The 26589-nt window shown below is 36.8% G+C and overlaps 2 protein-coding genes across 3 annotated transcripts; one reads left to right on the top strand and one right to left on the bottom strand.

The window, feature by feature from the left end:
• The first annotated feature begins 1982 nt into the window (after positions 1 to 1982).
• On the top strand, positions 1983 to 13059 carry LOC133880102 (anaphase-promoting complex subunit 7). Its single transcript, XM_062318986.1, has 18 exons — positions 1983 to 2115; positions 2218 to 2286; positions 2405 to 2455; positions 3122 to 3256; positions 3392 to 3454; positions 3736 to 3851; positions 4811 to 4895; positions 5203 to 5262; positions 6485 to 6530; positions 7139 to 7212; positions 10268 to 10318; positions 10486 to 10686; positions 10768 to 10812; positions 10964 to 11057; positions 11194 to 11339; positions 11434 to 11663; positions 12032 to 12092; positions 12641 to 13059. Exons 1-18 carry the CDS (start codon positions 2047 to 2049, stop codon positions 12725 to 12727), a joined length of 1683 nt encoding a protein of 560 aa, XP_062174970.1. The 5' UTR covers positions 1983 to 2046; the 3' UTR covers positions 12728 to 13059.
• Positions 13060 to 15225: 2166 nt separating this feature from the next.
• On the bottom strand, positions 15226 to 26087 carry LOC133880084 (acyl-CoA-binding domain-containing protein 6). 2 transcript variants are annotated; one of them, XM_062318969.1, is made up of 16 exons: positions 25643 to 26087; positions 25196 to 25280; positions 24967 to 25119; positions 24788 to 24865; positions 24481 to 24585; positions 23899 to 23965; positions 23733 to 23794; positions 22907 to 23046; positions 22612 to 22738; positions 22367 to 22481; positions 19350 to 19438; positions 18651 to 18734; positions 18182 to 18529; positions 16544 to 17065; positions 16398 to 16457; positions 15226 to 15599 (listed from the first exon to the last, which is right to left on the bottom strand). In XM_062318969.1, exons 1-16 carry the CDS (start codon positions 25678 to 25680, stop codon positions 15519 to 15521), a joined length of 2154 nt encoding a protein of 717 aa, XP_062174953.1. In that variant the 5' UTR covers positions 25681 to 26087; the 3' UTR covers positions 15226 to 15518. The 2 variants fall into 2 exon arrangements, with proteins under 2 accessions (XP_062174953.1, XP_062174960.1); XM_062318976.1 differs by lacking the exons at positions 25196 to 25280; positions 25643 to 26087 and having other exon boundaries at positions 24788 to 24858; positions 24967 to 25108.
• Positions 26088 to 26589: the final 502 nt, after the last annotated feature.

Below are 26589 nucleotides of genomic sequence, written 5' to 3'. Positions count from 1 at the left end.
GCGGTTGACACGTGGCGAGCCGTTAAAATTCGGACGGAAAATCTAACAGAGGTACCAAATGGATTTTTACCCTTAATTCAGGTACCACCTATGATACAAAACAAAACTGAGGTACTAAATTTAAAAACACGTAAAACTTAGGTACCAATGAGGTATTTATCCCTTGTTTTTAACTCTTTTTCTTTTATTTTATTTTGAATTTATCTTTAGAAGAGACCAAATTTTTTCAATCCCAATCAAAAAAAAAAAAAAAAAATTCAACCAAAATAAAAAAATAAATAAAAAGACCTAGGGGTGGCTGAACCCCCCCCTTTTTTTTTCTTTTCTTTCCTTCTTTTCATTTTAGGTTTTTTTTTTTTTTTTTTTTTTTTTTTTTATCTCAATATTTTTTTCCCAAATTTTAGTTCTAGTTTTACTTTTTTCCATTATATTCAATTTAATTCACATTCTCAAAATATATTCTCAATTTTGTTTTCTATTCTCTAAACCATCCATACACAATTTCAAATATTTTTTTTCTGTATTCACAATTTATCATATTGAGATAAATAAATAAAAATTAGTAAATATGATTAAAAAAAATGAAAAATGCAAAATCAATTCCGAGGGTTTGAATTTCATATGATAGATCCATGTGTATTAAAAAGAAATAGATCCACTTGGTTTTCTTCTGCACAAAAATAGTAATTTCCTTACTATTTTTAACGGAAGTTAATGTCATGACACTTAGACCCGTTAATACTAATGATATACATACACATGGAAAAAAAAATTTAAAAAAAAAAACCAAAAACAAAATAGGAGTATGGAGTGGCTTTCCCTCACAAAGGAGTGGTTAAACACCCTTCATCTATAAATGTAATGTGAAGATTGCCCTTCGGGCACCCCCAAGTGAGGGATGGTCGCCCCTCATCTAGTGAGGCCAATAGATGGTCACCCTAGATGTGGGGTAATTATTTTTATCGAAGAAGAGTGGTGCATGACCGCTATTTTTTTAAAGTAATTTAAATTTAGTTTGCCTTTTTTTTTTTAAAAAAAAAAAAGTAAAATTTTAACTTAGGATAGTTGTGTAGGTTAAATTGTCACGTATCAATGTATCATGTTCACCTAACATTAACTTTTGTTAAAAATATAAAGAGAATGAACCTTTTATACATAAGTAAATCACAATGATAGGAGAGGGTTGGTTGCCCCTCATCTGGTTGCCCTAGACGAGGGGCGACCCATCTTTATAGGAGAGGGATGTTTGACCACTATTTTTATTTTTATTTTTTTAATTTATTTTACTTTTTTTATTTTGCATAGATTTGTAGGTTAAATTGCCACACGTCAATATATCATGGCCACTTAGCATTAACTTTCCTTAAAAATATTAAGGGAAGGACCATTTTTATATAGAAGCAAACTATATGATGATCTATTCTATAAAATTCAATCAACAAGAAATATTTTATAAAAATGCAAAACCACATAAATTGATCTTGCAATTTTTTCCTAAAAAGATAAAAACAACTCAAAAGAGGAGTGTATCACATAATTTTTTTTTTCTTTTTTTTACTTGTCTACATAAGAGGGAAGAGAGGATTCGAACTAGTAACCTCCGCTTCATGAGGCAAGTAATTCTACATGTACATTAAGTATCCATCAAATGTCTATAAAAAAAATGAAATACCTTTTAAATGTTAATTTTAAAAATCACATTTTTTTTTAAATAAACACTTAATAAACACTTAATATACATGTAAAATTACTCCAATCTGACAAGCCGTAGGCCGAAGTTGACCAAAATTAAAACCGTAAATTTCATTTTTTACCAAAAAAAAAAAAATAAAAAAAAAAAAGAAGAAGAAGAAGAAGAAAAAGACAAAAAAGAAAATTCATTTCAAGTTTGAACGCAAGATCCAAACACGACGGAGCGGAGCACCTGGGGGGCAAAGAGGGGTTTTAAAACAGTTTGGCAGTCCCTTAGAAGAGTGTGACAGCCATATTTTTCAAATCCTCGAAACAGTCCCAAAAGCACACAGTTTGGTGAGCTCAAGCAAAGCAATGGATGTCCCTAAGGATCAAATCGCTATGCTCCTCGAGCACGGCCTCTACAGCTCAGCTCAGATGCTCGTAAACTCTCACTCTCCTACAAATTTCACGCAAAATCTTTTTCGTCTCCGAGCTTCGAATTTTGTGTGTTTTTATCTGATTGATGTGTTCGTTTGGTGGAAGGGTTGTTTTCTCGTTTCATCACCTGCTGCTAATGCCGAAACCAGTCCGCACCTCAAGGCCGAGAGCCTGGTTAGGATTTCGAATTCCATTTCCCTTTCGTATTCGGATATTCGAGTGCTTTTATTTCAATTTTAGTTTGATTTGCTGTTTTTAACTTTTTTTTTTTTTTTTTTTTTTTTTTTTTTAGGTGCTTCTCGGTGACGCATTGTTCCGGGAGCGGGAGTATCGCAGAGCAATCGTAAGAACACACGCACACACACACACACACACTGAAAAAACACAATCGCAACTGAGACGTAATCGTTGTTGAATTTCGATTATTATTTGGTGCAGTTTTTTTATCGTATTTAGAATGCGTTTCGATGTATTCTATTGAATAGGAATGTGACCGGTGTGTTTTTTGTGCTTCTTATGACACTAATTGCTGAATAAGCATGTAGACTTATTTAAACGTTGAGCTTTTCTTTTCCATTATGTCGTTTGAGGGCTGGACTTGGGGTTCAGAAGATTCGAGTGGAGTTTGTATCTCAACCCAGGTTTTCAAAATTGAAAGGTTACTGCAAGTGTTTAGGACTTGCTGGTATATGATGTTGGAAGGGTCTAGGGAACTTTTGTTGGCATGTGAGAGACATTTTAATCTTCTTTAGATGATTGATTTCTTCATTTATACGATACGGTTTCTCAATTGGGCTTAGCCCCAAACCTCATTCCTGATTGAGGGGAGAGTACTAGTATGCTACAAGACAAGTGGTCAATTGCTCCACATGTAAATGGTACCAATACGTAGTTTTAATCTATATGCAACCCTTTTGAATTGGTCGTCTCAAATTCTGCATATGATAATGATGATCATTATTTTTATTTATGTGGGGAATTTTGAGATTGTCTTTCTGTTTTCTGACAGAATACTTACAAGCAAGGCTTGCAATATTACAAGATCATTCCTAAACAGAATTCAACAACTTCTAGAAGTTCATTGCCATCAAACAGGTCATCTTCTCCAAATTCTTTTAACATCTCAGCAATTAATGAAAATGAGGTAGAATGATTTTGTTCCTTATGCATTTAATTCTTTTTCCAGCTTCGCTGGAGCTTACTAATTATTGCTTTTGAAATTTTTATGTTTAATGTTTAGTTGTTTATGCATCGTTGTCCTTTTCTGTATAATGGACAGGTGAGGTTCAAAATCGCATCTTGTCACTGTGCACTAAGTGAGAACAGAGCAGCTCTTGCTGAGGTTGTGCCCTCTCTCTCTCTCTCTCTCTCTCTCTCTCTCTCTCTCTCTCTCTCACTCATAGAAAATCAAGAATGTTTAGAAATATTTGTTGGTGGAGGGAGTCCATAATGGCAGGAAAGGCCCTAGATTACTTTTATTCCTGGAAAGGGTCCTCATATGGAATTGTATAATGATGTACCGAGATCCTGAAATTTTTAATGTATTATTTATAGGTTTGTTGAATTGATGTTTTCTTTCCTTTTTATATTAAAATGTGCAATCTCATCACATATACTTTGCAGATGGAGGGAATTCCAGGCAAAGCAAGAAATCTGCAGATGCATCTGTTGATGGGAAAGCTTTATCGAAACTCTAGACATACCCGTCCGGCTATTACTTGTTACAAAGAGTGTTTAAGGTTTGACAAGTTATATTTCTTCACACCAGCTTCCCTTCATTTTATACTTTAACAATCTTATACCATATATTTTTTGTTTACAGCATCTAATTTATTTTGTTTATTATGTTTTGCTGAAGAGTTCAAACTTTCAGACGTGCTATCTATATTGTCCTCATGCTGAATCCTAATGCAATGGATCATGTGTAGTGCACAGTTTTGCTTATGAAAATGAGGAAAAATTAAAAAGTACACGATGTTCCATTCTTGCTCGTGTGGACTTGCTTATGCTTACTTGACATAAAGACTGCAATGCCTAGCCAGTGCCACTAAGGACAGTGGTGAAGGTGCATCACTTTAAAGTGAGGCAGGGTTTTGGTCCAAATCAGAAGTTCAATTTGACTATATATAGACAGAAGTTTCTGTCCCTCTCTCTACTTTATATATATATATATATATATATATATGCAGAGATATTTGCCTCTCTCTCTACATATACACATGCACACACAACACACAGACATTCACCATTGCAGTAGAGTAAATATATAGATGGAGAGAAATTATTTTGTTGAATCTATATAGTAAATGGCACAGTTCTTTTTATTATAGCTCTTTATTATTTTCTGCCTCAGTTTCCTTTGTGGCTCTTATATAATTACCAATTTCATCGTTTGAATAAAAATTACTTAACAAGTCATGACCAACTCTAGTAGCCTAGGAACATGCATTGAACATTCTTTGAATGTTCGAATTGCCATTAAAGGTTCTCGAGACCCACAAATGCTGCTTCATCCAATATCCATCTCTGTGTGACTTTACTTGCCTAAAGTGTATGCTTGAAATGCGCATTTCTATCATATGGATCTCTGGTTTCTAATAGGATGTACCTGAATAGTAAAATTGGCATTGATGTTAGTGATATTATTATACTTTGTTTTATTTCAAAGTCATGTTTCTTTTTGGTGTCTTTTTGACAGGCATTGCCCTTATGTCCTTGAAGCTATTACAGCTCTAGCAGAACTGGGAGCTACAGTCAAGGACATTATTTCGTTGTTTCCTCAGGTTTGTTGGTGAAAGCATTAAATGAAATTTCATAAAGGTGATCAATCAATGTAATCATGTGCAAAGCCATAGTTTGTTTCATCAGCAAGAAATTTATTTTGTTATGAGCATTAGATCTGCTACTTTGTTATATCTAGAAAAATATTCAATATCCTTGTGTATCATTGACCAGGCCAATGTTCTCCATCTACATATTTGGAGCTCCTAATTAACTTGATTAAATTACATAATCTTCCTCCTAGCTTATAGTGTTTGAAAATGATATGATCATCCTTTTGATACTGTTGTTCTTAACTTTTTATTTCAGACTCCAAATAGAAGCGGGAGGGCTTCATTTGAGCATTTTGACCCAAGCCGTTGGCTGCAAGTAAGTACTTAATGAAAGGGATAATATTTTTTTCCACCATGAGTATATCATCAGCTTTTTGTTGTCAGTTTTAACCGGTAGGACTTCTTTCTTTTATAAAAGCTTGTTTTGCAGGCTTCAATTAACTTATACACTTCAAGTATTCATTTGTATGTCGTGTAAAAAAGTTGATCGAGAATGTATTTTCTTAACAGTCAGCAAGCCGTCTAACTAAAATGCCTTTGGACCATTTTCTTTGGTAGTTTATTATGACCTTTTGTCGATCAAGGGTCCCTTAGATACATGTACTAGGGTAATACTTAGCAATGATTAGAAGGTTACTTTGCTGAGTCACTGGAGTAATCTGAGTTTCTATTGACTTCATTGATATCTGAGTTCAACTGAAACAATTTCAGCTTGACAGGTTGCCCTGGAAGTCTAAGATTTGGTTGGTTCATTGTAAAACATACATTTTATATAGAGATAGCGATCATTGTTCTGAGCATGGTTTTAAAAGCGCGTATGATGATCAGGTGCTTCTTAGCCTATGCCTCCACCTTGTCATGCAAAAATCAACATTTTTGCATTTTTATCACTCAGCTTGTCCTTTTTATTTGTGGATTTAACCTTCCATCTTTTTCACCCCATTTATTTGAAGGTTAATTTATTGGGGAAGTTGACCCCAAGGGGTAGCTCAATTGGCTGGGGACCATGCCTCATGAAGTGGAGGTTGTTAGTTCGAATCTCTCATTTTCCCTCCCCTTGGGATCAAAGAACTTACTTATCAAAAACCAAATTATTGGAGGAGTTAATGTTAATTCTTTGTGGGCTAGATGAGTGATTCATCTTTCTAATAAATTATAAGCTTTCTTTATCCATCAAGTCAATTATGCAGTTCTTGGTTACCCACATTGGAAATAATGTTTAGGCATGCACTTGAACTGCTGAGGGACCGGCTAACATATATCAGATGAACTTCTGAATTTCAAGCTTGAGAAATAGTCTAGGCATGTTGTGGTGCAACTTTGGCAACATTTATGCTGAAGTATATTTTTATATTCTGCACAAAAAAAAAAAAAAAAAATAGAAATTAAAAATGAAGTTCTTTCCTATAAAAAATAGTTATTGATATTTACATTGGTGTTTCTGTTAAGGATGTATCGTTTTTCATAATTAATGCCCAGATTGCTATTTTCTTTCTCCAAAAAAAGAAGAATGTCAATAATTTTTCCTTTTTGTGCAGCGCTATGTTGAGGCCCAATGTTGTGTTGCATCAAACGATTACAAAGGTAAACTACTATCTCTTCTTTGATTTTGAGAGTATTATCTGTGTATGATGTGCAGTGTTGCCTGTACATCAAATTTAGATCGAGTGACATGATCTGCATTCTACAATTTTCTGCTGCTGATTTATGGTGAAATCTATAATCTAATTCCTATGATGCTTCCACATGAAGAAGCCTAGAACAACTGAACTTGTTTTGAAATGGCACGATGAGCTGCTAAACACTATAAATTGCCCAATGTAAGCCATATTTTATTGTAATTGCCCTGGAATCATTCTACACATTGGTTGTGCAAAACTCACCTTCTTACTTGAACTCTAACCTAAGGCAAGAATAAGGAAAATGATATGGAGGAACAAAGCTGGGAATTATAAGGTTGACTCACTTGGTCTTGTTTGGTTATATTACTTGGGAAATATATGTCGATGATTTCCTTTATGGTAAGGAAAAAGTTGTTTGGTACTGTTACGTTTTATTAGTTTATGCTTCCTAAACTTCTCTCATTCTCAGATGTGGTTTCCATAGGAGAAGTTATTAATTCTATACTTTTTTCTTGGTATCTGCTTGAGTAATTATCAATGATCTTTTACTGTGCCATTTTTTGTTGGTAGGTGGTTTGGAGCACTTTGCAGATCTTTTACTGCGTTTTCCTAATAACATACACTTATTACTTGAAATTGCGAAGGTAGGACTGATCGTAAAAATTCCAGCTTTTTTAATATGCCAAAGATGTTTTTGTGTTGCTTACCGGCTTGGCTTGATTGAATGTGCACACACACACACACATGCGATATGCATCAAACGTGAATGACTACTGATTGTCTGTTTATGGAGACCTCAAGTAGCTTTGGTTGCGTATCACAATCTGTCACTTTTAAGCATGAAGGTGTAGGTTGCAGAACTGTTTGCTTGTTCTATGTTTTAATACCTACTTAATGCTTTGCAGTTTCTCTATCAAGTAAATCTTATTGGTAAAAGCAAATTCTATAGAAAGGAATCACAGGGTGATATGTTCATTTTTTTCATATCCTTTTCCTGGTTACTTGCTTTCTTCATCACATATTGGTCAATGCCAATACTCTCTTCAGATTCATGTCTTTTAGCCTGGATGGCGGTAGGCCCAAGAGCTGGTGCAAAACCTACCTTTATAGCGATGAGCCAATGAGGCTGGGTCAGATCCTTGCTCTGGGCATGGCTTAGGTTACACAGCATAAAAAAAGAAAGAAAGATATTGCTGTTTGGGCTTTCATCACCTTCATAAAATGTTTATGGTTGGATGCATTTGTCTATCTAACCTGTTTTTATTGTTCTCAAGAGATCATGGAATATAGTTCTTATATGATGTTCCCTTTGATAATTTCATCATAGGAAATCCTTGGTTAATATTGTGTTGACTGAGCAATGATAAGTTGCAACAAGTATTCCCCCCCACCCCATGTGGCCAGGCATGGGAAAGGCTGAAACACATTGTATTTAAGATATATCATAGCTTTATTGTAAAAATGGATAATTGCACCATTGGTCCCTAGAATTAGCCTAAATTACGAATCACTCTCTGTGGTACAAAAAGTTTATGGAGGGTCCTTGTAGTAAATTATAATTACAAATTACTCATTAAACCCGTTTTCCGTCCACCAAGTTAACAGAGTCCGTTTGTTTGCCACGTCATACCCAATAGGAAAACGACACATGTCCTAAACAATAAAAAACTTAAAAATTATTATTATCATTATTATTTTTTAAAAAAAAATAGAAAATAGTAAAGCCATCTAGGGGTGGCCTCTCGGCCACATTTGGGGGTGGCGCACAACCTCCCCTAGATGCATTTGGGGGTGGCTGCCTAATCGGCAACCATCCCTTCACTATTTTTTTTTTAAATAATAATAATAATAATTTTAAGTTTTATTTATTTATATTTTTTTTATTGTAATTGACACGTGTTGATTTCTAATTGGGTATGACGTGGCAAATTAATTGACTCTGTTAACTTGGTGGATCGAAAATGGGTTCAGGAAGTGATTTGTAATTATAGTTTACCACAAGGACCTTCCATAAACTTTTTGTACCACAGGAAGTGATTTGTAATTTAGGCCAACTCCAGGGACCAGTGGTGCAATTATCCCTATTTTTTTCACCCAACCCCTTAAATATTCATACTTAAATAGAAAGCTATAGGGATTTATCTTGTGTTCTTTGGCAAGCTTAAGCTAGTGTGTGCATGCATGGAGATAAGAAACCAATTTTACCGTCAAGTTTTCAATTGTTTCTTTGGGGCACGATGGTATAAGATTGTTCTTTGATTTTTGAAAAATAAAGATGACTTCTATTTTACCAAGTGTATGATAGTGTGCAATAAAATATTTAAATTGCGGAATTTAAAAGACACATATTTTGTTGACGAAGTGGAAATTCAGTTAAAAGAAAAATCACTCCCGGGCAGCCAAACTCAAGATATCCACTATTTAGAAGACAAAACTAGTTACAAAGCAGTAGCACTCACATACCCTTATCTAGTGGTCGTACCTTGAACTCTGACGTGTAACCTAACACGAACGCTTCCTAATCAAGTTACCTACTTGAAGAGGTCTTCAAAGGGGTCTTCAATGGAATCTTTTACCTTAGGGCCAACCCCTAAAATAGATTTCAGTTTCAGCACAGCAACAACACTTGGCAACGGCTTGAGAGTGAGCGGATCAGTACAATAACTCCTAAAATATTCTCTCTAAGCACTACGAAATTCACTACCGAATTCTTAGAAATTACATGCATAGAGGCTTCTATTTATAGGCTACAGAAACCTAAATCGCTTCTAATGCAATTTTTCTAGGCGGCGTCCGGACTATAGCTGAAGGCGTCCGGACGGACAACTGTGCAATCGGCTTTTCAAATTCGCTTGAAATTCTTTCCTGAATAGAGCCGCGTCCGGACGGTTGCAATTCAGCTACACACAAATTCCATATTAAGGCTTGAGCGTCCGGACCATGGAGTCTGATGTCCAGACGGTTGAACATGTTTTGCACGACTTGCCTTATCAAGGATAGCGTCCAGACGGAATAGCCACGTCGTCCGGATGGTTGCAGCTGTGTACCCATATCTGTGTCTGCGAAGGAAAACCTAATTCTCCTCGAGCTCTGATTGGTGTCCGGATGGTATAATCACGTCGTTTGGACGGATGCATTGGAACGCTAGATTCTTCTCGAAATCTGATGAGCGGCCGGACGATTTGCCATTACGTCCGGACGGATGCAACCTTTATCAATTTGAAGCTTCTAGACACTAATGGGCGTCCAGACGGAAATACCACGTCGTCCGGACGGATGTTGCTGAAGACTGATTAGCGTCCAGACGTTATACTGGATCGTCCAAACGGATGCTTGGGATCCGACTTGTCTGACTTGGAATCTGCACAGAATCTTCTTGGACATCTTGAAGTAGCCTTCTTGAAGCTTGTGACACTGATCTTGTCATAATAAAGCTTTTTTCATCTTTAGAGAAATAAACTCTAATAACTTGAAGATTCTGAAATGATACGGTATCCCTGTGAAAACAGTAACATTACAGAATGCAGCCAATACAAAAATTAACAATTTTCAATTAAGATGCCTCTCTAGCCTAATCACTGACATTAAATTTCACATGGAGTGGTCTTGAAATGTATATTTAGTAGGTTGCTTCTAGCATGACTACAGCATTTTGACTTCTCTTTCTGTTTGACTTGCATATAAAACCTATATATGAAGATTGAAGCCATTATTGGAAAGAATGATGAGGCCATAATGAATTTTGAAAAGGTAATAACTTCTGGCTCATTATGTTGGTACAATTATAATCTTGTCACTCTCTCTCTCTCTCTCGCACGCGCGCGCACACGCACACGTGTGCATCTGCACACTCACATACATAAACAGATAGATATACCTGCGAGAAGATATAAACATGCAGTTTTTGGTTTTTACAGGCTCGATTGATCGATCCATACGTTGTAACTTATATGGATGAGTATGCAATGCTTCTAAAGATGAAGTCTGATTATTCGAAGCTAAACAAGTTAGCACATGATTTGCTGAGTATTGATCCTACAAGGCCAGAGGTTTTTGTAACACTGTCTGTGATGTGGGAAAGGAAAGATGAGAGAGTAGCTTTGTCTTATGCTGACAAGGTCAGTAGATTCAAGATAAGGCTGATAGATATCTTTCCTTATTATTGTATCTCATGAGGTCCACTTATTCTTTGCAATCAGAGCATCCGAATTGATGAGAGGCACATACCAGGTTATATTTTGAAGGTATTAAAACAATTCTACACCTTATAGAATGGGTAGTTCAAGTCATGGACTATATTCAGAAAGCATCGATATATCCCATGCATATTTCATTTATTTTTGTACTTTTATCTTCAATTCAATGATATCACAAGGATTTCTTTCAAGCTTTCAGGGTAACCTGCTGTTAACAGCAAAGCAGGCAGAAGCTGCTGTAGTTGCTTTCAGGGGAGCTCTAGAACTGAGACCTGACATTCGTTCATATCAAGGTGCAACTTTAAAGGGGGAACACTCAGCTTTACCTATGACTTTTTCATGTTTAATGTAACTATTTTCTAAAGAAAGAATGAATTATAGAAAAATGCAGAAGCCTTGAAATGATTAAGACCTCACTTATGATTTCAGGTTTGGTTCATTCTTATTTGGCTTTCTCTAAAACCAAAGAGGCTTTGTATGCTGCCAGGGAGGCGATGAAGGCAATGCCTCAATCTGCCAAGGCGCTTAAATTAGTTGGGGATGTTCATGCTAGTAACTCTAGTGGCAGAGAGAAGGTAAAGCTGTAGAAATCTTTTCAGGATCAGCTTAGAGGGAGAAATTGACTTTGTCCAGATTTTAAATGTTGTGATTTAACCAAACTTGTAACAGGCAAAAAAGTTCTATGAGTCAGCACTTAGGCTGGAACCTGGTTACCTAGGAGCCGCTTTAGCTTTGGCCGAGCTCCATGTTATTGAAGGTCGAAATGGAGATGCTGTCTCTCTGCTTGAACGATATCTCAAGGATTGGGCTGACGACTCCCTTCACGTTAAACTTGCTCAAGTATTTGCTGCCACAAATATGCTTCAAGATGCTCTGTCACATTATCAGGCTGCATTGAGGTAAAACCTTACATAAGATGTGAAGCTCATTCTGGGTCAGGACATAAGATCTGAACTGTTGCAAGTTTCATTGCCCAAGGGTAAAAGAATCCTTGATTAGAGCCATCACCACTACTGATGGCATGGGACCATTGTTAGATTATCTTGTTATGCCAGTTTGAAATGACTGATTTCAATTTACGTATTCAAAATTGTGGATTTCTCTGATCAAATACTATGTAAATCGCAATGAGGCATTTCAACTTCAATTAGGCACAGAATGTTGATGAAACTTGTGGGCAGGCCATGATCAAAAGAACAGGAAACAAGAAACCTCTGATGCCCTTATTCGAAAATGCTCTCAATTTAACTTTTTCATTCTATTGCAGGATAAACTCACAGAATGAAGCTGCAAAAAAAGGGTTGGAACGCTTAGAGAAACAAATGAAGGTTTCTTTCTGCTAATGTTCTATTTTCAGCAATTTCTTTTATAATTTTCAGTTCCTTCAATTACTACCGGCGCACATCACAATACTTTGCTTCAGAATGATTTTTCTATTTCTGTTCTGCACTTCATAGCTTAGTCCAAATATGATCAGTGAAAGCAGTTAAGCAGAATTAAAAACAAAAACAAAAAACGTTGGAATGGGAAATGCAGAGGAATTAAAACCTTAAGGTTATGCTTGGTACATGGAATGACTATTCCATTAAAAAAAATGAATAACTTTTATAAGTAATGGAAGAAGGTGGAATAGAATAGTTTTGGTGTTAAAAGTATATGATAAGCATCTAACACTTGAGAGGAACAACTATTCCTCAATTTAAAGAGTAGTAATTCCCTCATTGACAATGGGAATGGCTATCCCAATTCTATATCATTTCACATTCTTTTATTTTCAATAAAATCTATTCATTTTCCTACTGGAATAGCGATTCTGCGTATCAATCGTAACCTAAGAGTGCTTTTGCCTAGGGATTAACCTCATATTCTTTTGTAGGGTGTGGATCCGGATGCACCTGAAGAAGATGAAGAAAACGAGGTTGAGGATGCTGATGGAGATCAAGAAGAGCCCGATCTTTTATGAGTAAAAGTTTAGACAAGATTTTGCAAAGCTTGCAAAAACGAAGACCACACTCACACAGTTTATCTGGCTGTAAATGTGTGAGCAACATGTAGAGTGAGAGATCTGCGGCGGTGCCCTGCTAGTAACTTGTGACTCACAATTACAGATCCCACTTTAGAGAACCGGGAAATTTAAATTATCATACAAAAAGCTTGGATTTTAACTCATATGACAAGGTTACATTGATGTATTCTGTGGGCTGGATGTTGATGTATCTTTGAGGACACTGCTTAAAGCAGAAAGGAAAGGAAGATACTTATTTTGAACATAAAATCTTCGGAAAATTTCAAGTATTGACACGAGTGGTCCTTTTCTGGATGCTGTAAAAATGGGTCCTTTTGAATTTGGATGTAATGTAATATGTTGAGTTCAGTTTTGTTATCTAATTAAGGGCTGATTTTTATTGTCTGTATAACAGTTTATTCAATAGCATTACTCATTTCATTATATTTGTATATCCCATACTCTTATGCCTATTATGGGTTGGATGGTGATTCCTTTTAATGATGCCAGTACGATAAAATTTGCTGTAACACTTTACTCCGTCCAAAGAAGGTAGAGAGCTTCAGCAGAGTAGGAACCTGGTTGAGGCAAATAGCAGAGAAGTGCGCTTGCCTTCGAACTCTGATGACGACAATTCATCATTTACCCAGGTTTAAAATCTTCGATGGGGAGAGAGAGAGAGATTATTGAATTACTCAATGGCTTCAAACGTAGGCTTGTATTTTCATATGGATTGTTTATTTAGACCGATGCAGCAGAGAACCCTCCTTAGAAAGGTTTCACTCCTACGACCAAGGAAATATTAGGACACGAGAGATCAATGGTGTACGAGAGATGGATGGGGCAAACGAACATTTTTTATTGAAAAATGTTAGATTTACAACACCAATACAACAAATGTATAACAATCCCTCACATGAGGGTGAGTCCCACATACTGGGGCCCACCCTCATGTGAGGAGTTGTTGTATTGGTGTTGTACAAGAATCAAATCCCTTTTTTTTTTTTTTTAGAAAGTACAAAAGCTTCCAACTTCATTCTTCCTTTTTATTCTCTCTTTCCAACTGTCTCAATTATAGATTAGGATTTCCTACAATTTCTTTAAAGTTGTAGATTCTCAAATTATGTGAATTTAGGCCATTTTTTATATCGAACGGCATAAAAAATGCTACCTATTAAATATATGACATGTTACCTAGGCAAATAAATAAATAAAATCATTCCAAAAGGCTTTTATTCACTTTTGAAGAAACACTTCTTATTTACTAAACTAAAAAATAGTTTTTTGCTCAAAATTATCTACAACATAAAGGGCAAGAACCTGATAAAAATATATTCAATTCTTATTGGTAACATGTTATATTTTTAATATGTAATATTTTTCATGTTGTTCGATGTACGAAACGTCTTAAATTCACATAATTTGAGAATCTACAATTTCAAATAAGTTATAGAGAATCATGATCCCTCAATTATACCCTACTGCAGCAGCTCAATTAAGTGAGCATGTGTAGCTCACCGATAAATGGGTATGGCCTATTGGGATTATAACTCAATAAGACCACAACCCCAAATCCCTAGGAGTTCACCAAATAAATCCTCTTTTCCATTCATTTCACTGCGCAAGAACTTATTGAATCATCAAATACATCATAAAAGCAACCGACGACATAATTGTATCAATTTGCAGAATCAAGAGCTAACAATGTAAATCCAAAGTGTTCAGTTATTACATGTCTTTCAAAAGAACAATTTTGTAGTAGATTAACAATCAAAGGTTTAAAACAAAATATCAATTGCAGCCAAGCAAGGCTAGGGATACAACCTTAGTACATAGAAAGTATATATATAAGAGACTTCCTAATATGGAGAAAAAGAGGAACAAAAATTAAAAAAAAAAAAAAAAAATTGAAAACGGGCAAGCTATTGAATGCTGCATGCAACAATTGGAGAGTTAAAACTTAGCGACCCACCACGTCAAACCTATCACAAGTCCCATATGACGCATAAGTACTATTTTAAAACAATATATATATATATATATATTAAAAACAAAAAGAAAAAAGAAAAAAATGAGGTAACCAAAACCACCCTCTCAGAACTTCTGGTTGTTGTGGTCGGCCACCACCTGAGGTTATTTATTATTATTATTATTATTATTATTATTTAAAAAAAAAAAAAAGAAAGAAAAAAAAAAAGAAGATTTTAGAGAAATAATTTGTAAAGCTAGGATATTTTAGAAAATTTGAGCGAAATATTATTCAATTTTAATTACAAAATTTGGTTACCCCTATACTGTCATCAAATGAAAATTGGCAAAGGCCACAAAGTAGGAGAATAGCCTAATGGGTGGGTCAGCAATCAAGAACAATGCCGAAGTAGTTCCGATGAAAGAGGAGAGAGAAGGTTGGTGGGCACGGTCACTAGTCATTCCAGACAGAAAGAACATATGGCAGATAAGCAGAAAAGTGGAAGGGTTTCTTTAACTAAAACAAAAAGAAGGTACAGAATTTTACAATAAACCATACGTTCAGAAGTAACAGTGACTTCAAATATGTACTGTACAGATGCTTTATTGCCGCGCTTGTAGCCAGTTGGACCAATGAGGTGGGCTTTTAGAGGCTTGAGCAGTTACAACGTTGATCCTTATATATATTGACAGCCCCCCTGACCTACCAAAAGACAGCCTCCCACTCACCAGTGATGGGTACGTAGCTCAATCATATTCATATTTGTCTCCATTCGCCATACTACACCTGGAAAGGTTTCCTAGGGGTGGGTGCTCGGTTCTCCATAGACTGCAATCTTTGTTTGAGATGAAAGACTTCAACCTGCAGAGCAAAAATATGAGGCAATGGCAGCACAAAGTAAACCCAGGAACCAACAACTAAGACGAATATGCAGAGTGTACAAGGCGCACTCAGAAATAATGTTACGCACATGAAGATTACCTGGATTTTTGTTCAAACTCATCATTTCATCATAGCTGGTAGAAGTTGATGGGGATAATCTATCTTAGAATTTTATCTTGCATTTTTATCATTTTTTAAGTCATTACAGGATTAGGATTAGGAGAAATAATTCAATTAGAGATAACTACCCTTGAGTAGGGTTAATTATCTTATCTTATCTTATCTCGATAGGATTTGTTAGTAGGATTAAGGTTATCTCATTCCAAGTCTATTTATAGACTCACTTGAGATCAATAAAGCATGCTGCAAAAATTATTTTCACAACAAGTTCCTTGTTGTGAGGCCCAGGTTCCCCTCCAAAGAATTTGCGCAAAATAATTCCCGTTAAGCCCATTCATACGAGCACGTAACAAATAAACTCAGATCTAAACAAGTAACACATAATATAGGGAGAGGATAACTAATATACAAGAAAGTAATCTATCCTGTATTTAACCTACTGATCAAGGACCTTATAATGTCTAAACATCCATCCAGCAACCTGGAAATTTAGTTTATAAAAGGGGTACTCAATAGAGCAATAATAAATCACCAAAGAATAGAACAGTGGTCAAAGACAGCTAAGCCAAAGATTTCCAAGTTAAGGGCAGCAATAGCAGATAATTATCTCTCTTTTCCCTTTCTATTGCTACTTGTGCATTTGGTTCAAAGCCATACCTGTAGTTGGAAGGCCCTTGCCCTTTCTCCTGCAAGGACTCCCCTGGTTGAGTGCAGCTCCTACAACATATATTGGTTCGTCGGACACAATAGAATAAATTAAGTGATTATTCGTAACTTGGCTACAAGATGACAGCATACATTACCTTCTGAGTATCGTCCAAAACTGCCTTCAGGAAAGCCACATCATGCTCAAGCCTTACATTGTCAGAGTGAACTATATTTGATAGGCTGTTAGCCTCTTCTTGTACTAGCTCTACACCAGCCAGCTTCTCTTTTAGCAACTCCATCTCCTTCAACGTGTCTGCAAATTTTTTCTCTATCTCCTGTCTGCTCTTGAGAACAGAGGATAAATTCCTCTCTGAAGCTTCTCGGCTCACCAATGCAGCTGCCAACTGTCCTTCCAGAATTCCATTCTTCCTTATTAAGGCGGCCATTTTCGTTTCATAAAATTGATATATACTTGAAGGAGCTGATAAGACTCCAGATTTGCTATCACTTTCTGGGAATGCTACATAATCATTTTCAACAGGAATATTTCCAATTCCGTGGTTGTGAGGAATTGCATTATCGGATTCAAATATAGGGGTGTCCTCCGCACTGAGTTTGCCTCCAGTTATGTTACTCTGAATTCTCGTATCAGATTGATTCATTGTGTGTTCAGTTCCCTGAAATGAACATAATATGCTATGTTAATGAAGGGAAATGAATGAAAGAAATTTCAACGACCAAGAGAGGTCGTTGGAGGAAATTATATATTTATTCTTCAAAACTTTATATCTATGGACAACTACTTATGTATTTCCTCTGACGATTAGTTATAGTGATTTCCTTGTTCTTTTTGCTAATTTTAGTTAGGTGTTTCTTTTTGTATACTTCATGTGTATTTAGGGGTGCTTTTTCATGATATTTGTCGATTACTTGCAAAAAAAAAAAAAAAAAGGTTATTACTATTCAGATAAAACCAAAGAGAGAAAAGTAAATGTACCCCCTCAAACTATCACCCAATTTGCATTGTCCCCCCAAGCTATCCAAAATTTGCAATGTACACCTCATGTCCCGTAAAAAGACAAAAGTGACCGTAATATATATATATATATATATATATATAAAGGAAAACTAAAAAATAAAAAGGGAGGGGGGGTGCGCGTTCAGCTACCCTTGGTTGAAGGGGGCTTTGGGCATTTGGGGGGTAGCCGAACCACCCCCTTGCCAAATCAACCCTAAAAAGGGAGGGGGGGTGCGCGTTCAGCTACCCTTGGTTGAAGGGGGCTTTGGGCATTTGGGGGGTAGCCGAACCACCCCCTTGCCAAATCAACCCCATACCCCTCCCCCCCCCCCCCCCCCCCCCCCCCCCCCCCCCCAGACACACACACACCCTCCTCCCTTTATCTTAAAAAAAAAAAAAAGTTTATAATTGTAGTTTTAAGATTATTACTATTATTTTATTAAGGGAATTTTTGTCATTAGGGGTACATTGCAGATCTTCTGTAGTTTGAGAGGACATTGCAAATTGGATGACAGTTTTTTTTTTTTGGCGGGAGGGGGGATGTGTACTTGTCCCAACCAAAAAAGAAAATAAACATTTTTTCTTTTGGTTGAATAGACTTCCACTTGAACCCACAGTAAACAACAATTTATGAGAAACTACCTAAAATTATAACTAGAGATTTAATTCATCAAATCATCCAAAATTGAACTTCAAATTGCATGCTCATATCCAGATAACATAATAAAAGAAGATTGGTAGCGACAATAAATAATTGGAAACTTCTGCAGTCTACCTGTAAGGAAGAATTGTCATCTTCTGATCCCTTTGGCATCTTAACAGCATTGAATTCTTCCTCATTGTGAAATTGCTTGCGAAGTGAAACAATTCCAGAAACAGGATTTGGATCAATAATTGTGAACTCCGACAAAGATTTTCTTCCTGAACCATGCTGTTCAATTGCAGATGCTAGATTTTGTCTCACAACAGAATCAACAGAATGCTGGGAAGAATCGTTACTAAGTTGAGTAGCCAATCCTGTGGATGACGAGCGTTTTTCAAACAGCAAAGTTCCTGCATCTTTTCTGGGAGCAGACCTTTGACCCATGGATAACTCATTCTTTTCCAGTACCAGTACCTCAACCTGCAAAAAAAAAAAAAAAAAAAAAAAAAAAAAAGAAGAAGAAGCATATTTAGAATATAAAACAAGTCAAAGACATACTTAGAGCCAAGAAATATGCAAATACATGACCTCTACATCCAACCTGATTTGATGGCTCCTTTTTGGATCCCCCAAAGGCAACAAGAAAATCCTTTTCCTTGTGCTGTACAACCACTAGGCTGAAACCCTGAGAATACAAAAAGCTTTAGAAAACTATGCACAAAATGATAGGAAAGAAGATAAGTTTATCCATGCCTTGAATAATGCAATAACACCAAAGACATCATCTTAACATGATATTGTATAATAAAGATAATAGCACCTATGGAGTAAGAAAGTCAACCAAAATTTATATAAAGCTGGTAAGAAATAACAGTAAGAGCACAATAAATAGATAGATTGTACACTTTGCATCACTTAGGTTGAGCCAGCAAATGATCATCTCACATTTAGCACAGTTTTTGAAAGCCAGACTTTTAAATACAAAGGCTACGCACTATTTGACATGGCCTCAGCTTATCACTAAGATGTGGCACCAATGTGGACTTTCCAATCCGAAAAGCCAAAGTACTTTTAATCCCAAGTTTAAACTAAAAGAAACAGTAGATGATTCACTTTAACTAATTTGAGATAGTAACATTAGAACCAAGAGATAAGATCAAGGATAAACTAGCTTTGGATGAGCAGACTTATCAGGATATCAAATATTTCCTGATGCAGAAATTCAGTACATCACATGGCATGAGGCGTTAAAAAATTTACAATACCTTAAAATGCAAAAACTAAAATCTATACAGATCACCTTGTTGGTAGTGATGGAAGATGGCAGTGATGTGACAGCGACAGACCACTGAACTTTTAATATATCAAAGATCAACGTCTCTGCATGTCCTGGAAAAATTAGGAATAAAAAAAAATTTATAAATGAATATGGAAACAAAAGTAAAACACAAGTTGCAAAACTAGAGGTGTGATTGCTGGAAGACACTGCAATTAAATCCACATCAGAACTAAACTTCTAAGACGGTCAGACATTGAATTTAAAAAAATATCTATTAACCACGGTATAGAGAAATTAGTTACAGCAAAAGGAACCAATACATTTTATGAAGGTGTAAACAATATCAATAGCACCTAGAGGGTTTGAATGTTCATGAATTGTACAACCAAAACCTTTTTTGAATCATGAGAAGCATAGGAGTTCAATGCCAACCCCTCTCGATCTTTCTTATACTTCTTTTTCAGACTGCTCCTTTCTCTTCTCTTTCTTCTTTCCGCATAGGTCACCAAATGTTTTCTCAGAACCAAACCCACGTTGATTTTGTTAAACTTCCTACCTTAAAGTATAAGTGGCAAGTTACATGGCTGAAATGATCATCATGCTCCAAATTCTAGAACCTTTGCAACTCTTTGTGTATAAATCAAGACAAGAAAAGAATAAGAATCCAATGAAGCTGTTAGAGTAATTTCCATCATTAGCTATGATTTAGTTTCCTTCTAGGTCTATCACCATTCCCCTACCTTATTTGGTCTACCTTTCCTTGTTTACCATACCTAAATTCCTCTATAAATACCACACATTGTAATACAATTCTAGACAGATCAATTTAATAAAGATGTAACCCTAATTATTGTGTTCTCTATTTCTCTCTCCTCTTCCGCTCTCTGCACTTGACTGAAATTAGAAGTCCATTTGCTTCATCCCACACGCCACTTAGGGTGGGCAAATTATCCACCTACCGACCGCCTACTGAATCGAACCGAACCGCCATTGACTCTACTGACTAATTTCGGTTCGGTAATCGGTATAAAATTTTGTTCCAAAAGCCGGTTCGGTAACCGAACCGCATTTTATTCCGGCCGATTAACCAAACCGACATAAAATGAAACGACGTTGTTTTAGTAAAAACGAAACGTTTGATCTTTTTATTCTTTTTCTCCTTTTAAAAAATCAAAACGTCGTTTCATTACCCATGTTAACCGATTTAACCGACTTAACCGACCGCCTATTAACCGCTTTACCGACTTAACCGACCACCTATTAACTGCTTAACCGACTTAACTGAAATAAATTCACCGACTGCATTCTGACAAAAGTCGGTTAACCAACCGAATTAACCGACTTAACCGCCTGCCGAACCGATGTCCACCCCTGCACGCCACCACCATTGTTGTTAGTGTTTTCCCAGCCTTCCTCGAAGTTGATTCACGAAATCTATAACCAGAATCAGGTTTTCGAGTTACAGATCTGTCGATCTATGGAAGCCCAAATACCAATGGATCCACCATGCATCGTCACACGCCATTGACAGTACGTCCATATGCCTCATGCACCGCCACCATATTTGTTCTCGGTAAAACAACCACCAAAATTTGTTTTTCAGTCCAGATCAGTGGATCAATGTAGTTTTAGTTCGACCCACACCTACACGTGCTGCCCAACAAAATTGTCGAATCTTTCACGTGCATCATGTGCTGTCACGCGCCATAGATTTCTCCTGCGTGTTTGTTTCACGCACAAACGTGCGGCACTCGCAACACATGTGTTACTTGCGTTTCATCAAATCCGGGTTTAACCGATATGATTCTATGACTCGGTCCATTGAGTTTCAGGCCTTGGGCCTAATCAACGATCCAGTCCATCATAAGGGTCGTGGTTTTCAAGCCTTCTCGTCCCAGTCAACGGCACAATTGCATGTGATCCACAACCCAGATAACGGCGATCCATGGCCCACGACGGCCTAACCCATTACCGCTACCACGACAAGCTTGCTGACCACCACCAGTCGCTGTTCTCCAGCCTTACTCCGGTCGTCGTCCCTTAGCCATAATCGTTGGCACCTCCTTGATCTAGATCTAGCAACCACTGTTGTCACCAACATGGGCTGATGTTCTTCGCCCGCCGTTTCCCAGCCATCGCCTCTGGAAATTGCCAGCTTAGGCTCCAACGACCTCCCTGCTACCACCGCAACCGACGGTCGTCACCATCATTTTAGCCACCGTCCTCTCTGTTCCTATCATCCATTGTTGTCTCCTAGTTGTCTAAACCAACCTATGCGGTGTCTCTCCGCCACTACCAGATTCGCTCCACCCAAGCTCACGATAATATATTTCTTTGCGTCTCACTGGATCCTACCCCATATGAGCTCACATCAAGCTTTTTGTTTCTGCCGCACAGGATCTCCATCAATAGTTGGCCGAGCTCAAGCTCATATTTTAATGCTTGCTGAGCCAAATCTAGTTTAGCAAAAAAAAAAAAAAAAAAAAAAAAGAAGCAATCGCTTCTCTTTCCAAACTCAAGCTTACACCTTGAGTCTTAAGGAGAATGTTAAAATTAGCTATGATTTAGTTTCCTTCTAGGTCTATCATCATTCTCCTACCATATTTGGTCAGCCTTTCCTTGTTTACCATACCTAAATTCCTCGATAAATACCACACATTGTAATACAATTCTACACAATTCAATATAATAAAGATATAGTCTTAATTCTTGTGTTCTATATTTCTCTATCCGCTTTCACTCTATTTCTTACATTTAATATATTTTATTATACATTTCTACGTAAGCATATGGAAACAACATCCTAGAGTAGAATAAGAAGGCCAGATTGTCTACCCAAGAGTGGATGATGTGAAAGGAAGAATAGGCATGGAGAATCTTGAAGGTCCATGAGAGAGAGAGAGAGAGAGAGAGAGAGGGGGGGGGGGGGAACTATTTGTGAAAGAGGTCATTAAGTTTTTCCATGTGCTTTTATGTTGCACTTTGAGAGTAATGGATTAAAATATTCTAGCATATGCTTCTAAGCTTGAGAGGCATACGTTTTTTCCTGCTTCCACCTCCTGATATGTACCATTTAGTTCCACATAGGACCCCACAAGAACCAGATCTTGGTGATGGATGGAAACCACGTATCTTTATTCTTGACCATACCATCTGAAAAAAGAAGATCTAATAATCAAATCATCACATCCAATGAGTTTTTATTTTGCTTCTATGAAAGAACTGTTCACTCACATAATCCAAAAACAGAAAACAATGAAAGATTAAGAGATGTTTCACATACAGTTTCAAAGTCAAGAGAGTACAAGTCATTCAAAGTCTTCGACTTCGATGCTCCTCCAAATATAAAAAGAGTTCTATCATCATAAAGAGCTGCCACATGGTTGGATCTTGGAGATGGTCCTGTTCCTCTGCAAGTACAATCAGAAAGTATAAGAAAACCTCTTGCTCCTGAATAAAAATATGGTGACAAGAAAAGGAAACAGAATCCTCCATGACAAAGGTGACAAGAACTGCACTTGGGCTTGAGTAGAGAACAGTATCAACAAAATTTTAGGGAGTACACTAAAACCACTCACGTGCAATGAAGAGGGAGCCATGTCAAAGACTTCAGATCAAACATATGTAGATCATTTAGTCTCCTCCTTTTAGCATCTTCACCCCCAAATAGGATTAAAACAGAGCTTGCCCTAACCACAGTGTGACCACTGCGAGCAACCTGCAATACATAAACTTCAGAATAGGACTGCTTATTATTTTATTAAGGGACCAACCTGTTAGATTAGAAACTTGGTTTCTAAAGGTTGAAAGTTTCAGAAAATCAGCAATATTACATAATTTAATTGAATAAAAGAAATGTCTTGTCCTCCATATCCCTAATCCAATATAGAGTGTCTGCATGAACTCCATTCTTACACTTTTTTTGTGCAACCCAAGTACACAGGGATTACACAAGAGGGACACCCAATTAGGGATTTTGCCTTCTTGCACTCCCTAGTAATTTTTGCATAATAACAGAAATGTTACTGCAGGTCCCTTCCTCATGCTTCATGCTTGCCAATTATCATGTTAATTAAAGATTGAGAGCTGTCCCATCCACAGAGCAACCCTAATCAGCGTTCTGTTTTTAATTTGTAACTAAAAATAATACCAGTCTGTGGATCAGGTGGCTAGAAATAGTTGATCCTCATGAGATTTGGAAGGCATGATATGCATGGGAAGGGTTTCAAAAATAATTGCACCCCCTCGGGCAGGGGCTTTGGTAAAGCTGCAGCTCATTTGATTTTAATTCTTTTATAATTCATCCACACATCATTAAAAGAGTAAGACGCCCATAAATACACAGGAAGTATACAAGAGAAAGCCCCCAGCTAATTCGAATTTTTATCAAGTCAAACTAAATACCGGTATGTCACCCTTTGCTTCCATAAGTGACCAGCACTCGGTTTCAGTGTCAAATGCCCACACTACAAAGCCAAAATCACATGATTACACATCATTTAGAAAACCATAGCAAATGAAAATATTAAAATACAAAAGCAAAATCGAACATCCACACACAGACACCCACCTGAAACTCTGTCACTGCTAGGGTCAGTTTTTCCTCCAATCAGGAGAACTTTTTTCCCCCAAGAAACCTAGTCAAGGAAGGAAACAGAAAGAACTTTCAGTACTATAACAATTTAAAACTTTCTGCAGCCTACTTGACATTGGACAATTTGATTATCCAGCAAACTAATACTAATGGATAGTTCACCTAATATATACATTATGATAGATTCAGGGGAGGAAAAAAAAAGTGCAAAGCTCAACTGACATACATACAGGGCAGTGGCATTAACGAACTTCTCCTAGATAGGTGCAAATCCATGGTACATACCAATCTTTCCACCCAAAAATAACAATTCTTCTTTGGATAAGTACTGGGAGTTGATAGATCTTTTTTTTATTTTTTTTGGTAAGTAGAGTTGACAGATCTTCAGAACTAGAACCCCAAAATTTATAATTCACTTCATACAATATCCCATGTATTGCCCAGGAAAAAAAAAAACAGCAATTTCAAATAACATATAGATAAACTATAATTCAAATTACTGATACAAAGCAATGCAAAACCATATAGTAAGTCGTATAGATGAGAGATTGATATTACCAGACTATGGCCTTTGCATGCCGGAATCTTTCGAGGCAGACTACTTGGTGACAAGTAAGTCTTTGATGAAGCGGTTGCCCAGGAAAATCTGTCAAAATTAACCACCTGAAAAGACACTCAGAAAATAAAAATCATGTGCATATACATAAAATAGGAGCTTCAAGCATTTCATGATGTAAAATTGCATTAAAAAAGTTATTTAATGAATTACTCTGATGTTCATTGTTTGTTTTCAAACAACCTAAATCTATCTGTTTTCTGTGCCCGATAGAATGTAAATTTGAGGCCAAAAGAAACAATTTCGTACTTGTACATCATCCAACAATCCATTCCCAGATTCACCTCCAACCACTATCATCTTGCTCCCAATCACAGCTGCTGCATGCTATTCATGAAAGAAGTATCAGTACTGACTTTGGAAAAGAAGCTTAAATTAATCAAATTAAATCAGTTGGGCCATATAAAACAAGGTTAATAGCATTTTACATTAAATCTAGCAGTAGGTTTGTCCCCAGCAATTGACAACACCATCCAATTCTCAGATTTACCCAATGTACTAGTATGAATCTCAGGCGCAGCAGATGAACACTGGCAATCGAGTTCATCGGAAAGGCTAGCTGCAGGTGCAGCACATTCACTCTGCAAAGACTTCAAAAACTTAGTGCACACATACTCATCAACGCAAAACCACTTGCAAACAGATTAAAATCCTTACACCTGAGCTACTGCTCCGCTTCCCGTTTTTTATGGGACTTCGTGTCCCCTGAGCAGAGTCCGGTAGTAGTTGTTGGACTTTCACTCTGAAGCACAACATTTAGAAACACAGCATCATAATGTACACCTTTCAACATAACTCTATACTATAACGTTTGCCAACTCATAATATGAATTAAATATCACTAACTTGGAGGTTGAAATTCATAATACATTTACACTTAATATGAATTCAATATCACTGACTTGGAGGTTTGAAATATATAATGCATTTATGAATGATTTTTTTTTTTTAATAGAAAAGCAATCTGCTTGAAAAACAAGCTCAAATTTCTGCATTGACTAACAAATTCTAAATGTATATAAAATTAGACAAAAATAACACAAAGAAATGGAAAAATAAATTGACAGAAAAACACAACAGAGAAAGAAAGAAAGAGAAGCTCACTTTCCATGCTTCCCGCGTCGACGACGAAAACCAAACATTTTCTGAAAGAAGAGATTGGAATGCGAGTAACTCTTTTTATACGAAACTCAAACCCTAGATTCACGAACAAAGCCACATTATCACTAATACAAAATCCCCAAAAATGTTCATCGACAATGGGAGACAAAGAGTCGTGAAGTTGACAGAGTTATCTAAAAGGACGATAAGCCTCCCTCGGAAGAGAGCAATTACCCTCTGTTTGGCTGCCGAGAAAGCTAAAGAAAATAACGCACGAGAAAAATGAATTTATTGAAGCAGTAAAGAAGCCAGGGAGACAGATAAACAGATAAACATATCTCAGTGAGATTCAAGACGACGTCGCATTTAATCGGCTTTGCATTTATTCATGGTTAAAGAAAGCTGGCCCAAACGAGAACCTACAATGATAGCAGTACTACACTAGTGTTGTCTGTCTGTGCTCTCACTCTCTCCGGGTAGTAACAGACACAGAAGGACGGGGTGCGTAGGTTAGCACTGCTTTGTTGTTTGGTGGGTGTTTTTTTTTGGAGGTTTCACGGAGATTAGACGGGGTTCGTTCTAAGTTACGCCGTGAGTTGAGGGCGCACCTACTTTTTGAGAGTGAATGACCGTTGGGAGAGTGAAGTTTTGCGTACTCGAGGCGCAGAGCATTGATTGCGTGCGGTCAAGTGGCCCATGGGCTTCTTGTCGGCCTCGGGACTTGTGATGAGTCATGAGATCAGAATCTCATCCGCCGGGCCCCCACACGTGTTGGAAGCTACAGTGTGCTTATTATTATATTGTCGTCTCGTTTGTTTTAATTCATCCTCGTGACCACACTTTCAGGATCAACATGTTTAATTAATTGACATATATATATTTATTAGTTTCAAAAATTAATTAATTTTTTTTTTCCAAACACAGACGTAATCACTGCTTAAATTTTTTTT

This window comes from Alnus glutinosa, chromosome 1 (genome assembly GCF_958979055.1).
Source record: "Alnus glutinosa chromosome 1, dhAlnGlut1.1, whole genome shotgun sequence".
NCBI classification, from domain to species: Eukaryota; Viridiplantae; Streptophyta; class Magnoliopsida; order Fagales; family Betulaceae; genus Alnus; species Alnus glutinosa.
The sequence above is the reverse complement of the archived record's forward strand: the minus strand, read 5'-3'. Positions and strand labels throughout refer to the sequence as shown.

Coding starts and splice junctions, on each gene's coding strand:
- LOC133880102 (XM_062318986.1), top strand. CDS start 2,047: ATGGATGTCCCTAAGGATCAAATCGCTATGCTCCTCGAGCACGGCCTC. Junction 5,263..6,484: donor ACCCAAGCCGTTGGCTGCAA/GTAAGTACTTAA, acceptor CTTTTTGTGCAG/CGCTATGTTGAGGCCCAATG. Junction 10,687..10,767: donor CTTTGTCTTATGCTGACAAG/GTCAGTAGATTC, acceptor CTTTGCAATCAG/AGCATCCGAATTGATGAGAG.
- LOC133880084 (XM_062318969.1), bottom strand. CDS start 25,680: ATGTTTGGTTTTCGTCGTCGACGCGGGAAGCATGGAAA. Junction 25,120..25,195: donor AGCGGAGCAGTAGCTCAGGT/GTAAGGATTTTA, acceptor AAGTCTTTGCAG/AGTGAATGTGCTGCACCTGC. Junction 16,458..16,543: donor TTTTGGACGATACTCAGAAG/GTAATGTATGCT, acceptor TATATGTTGTAG/GAGCTGCACTCAACCAGGGG.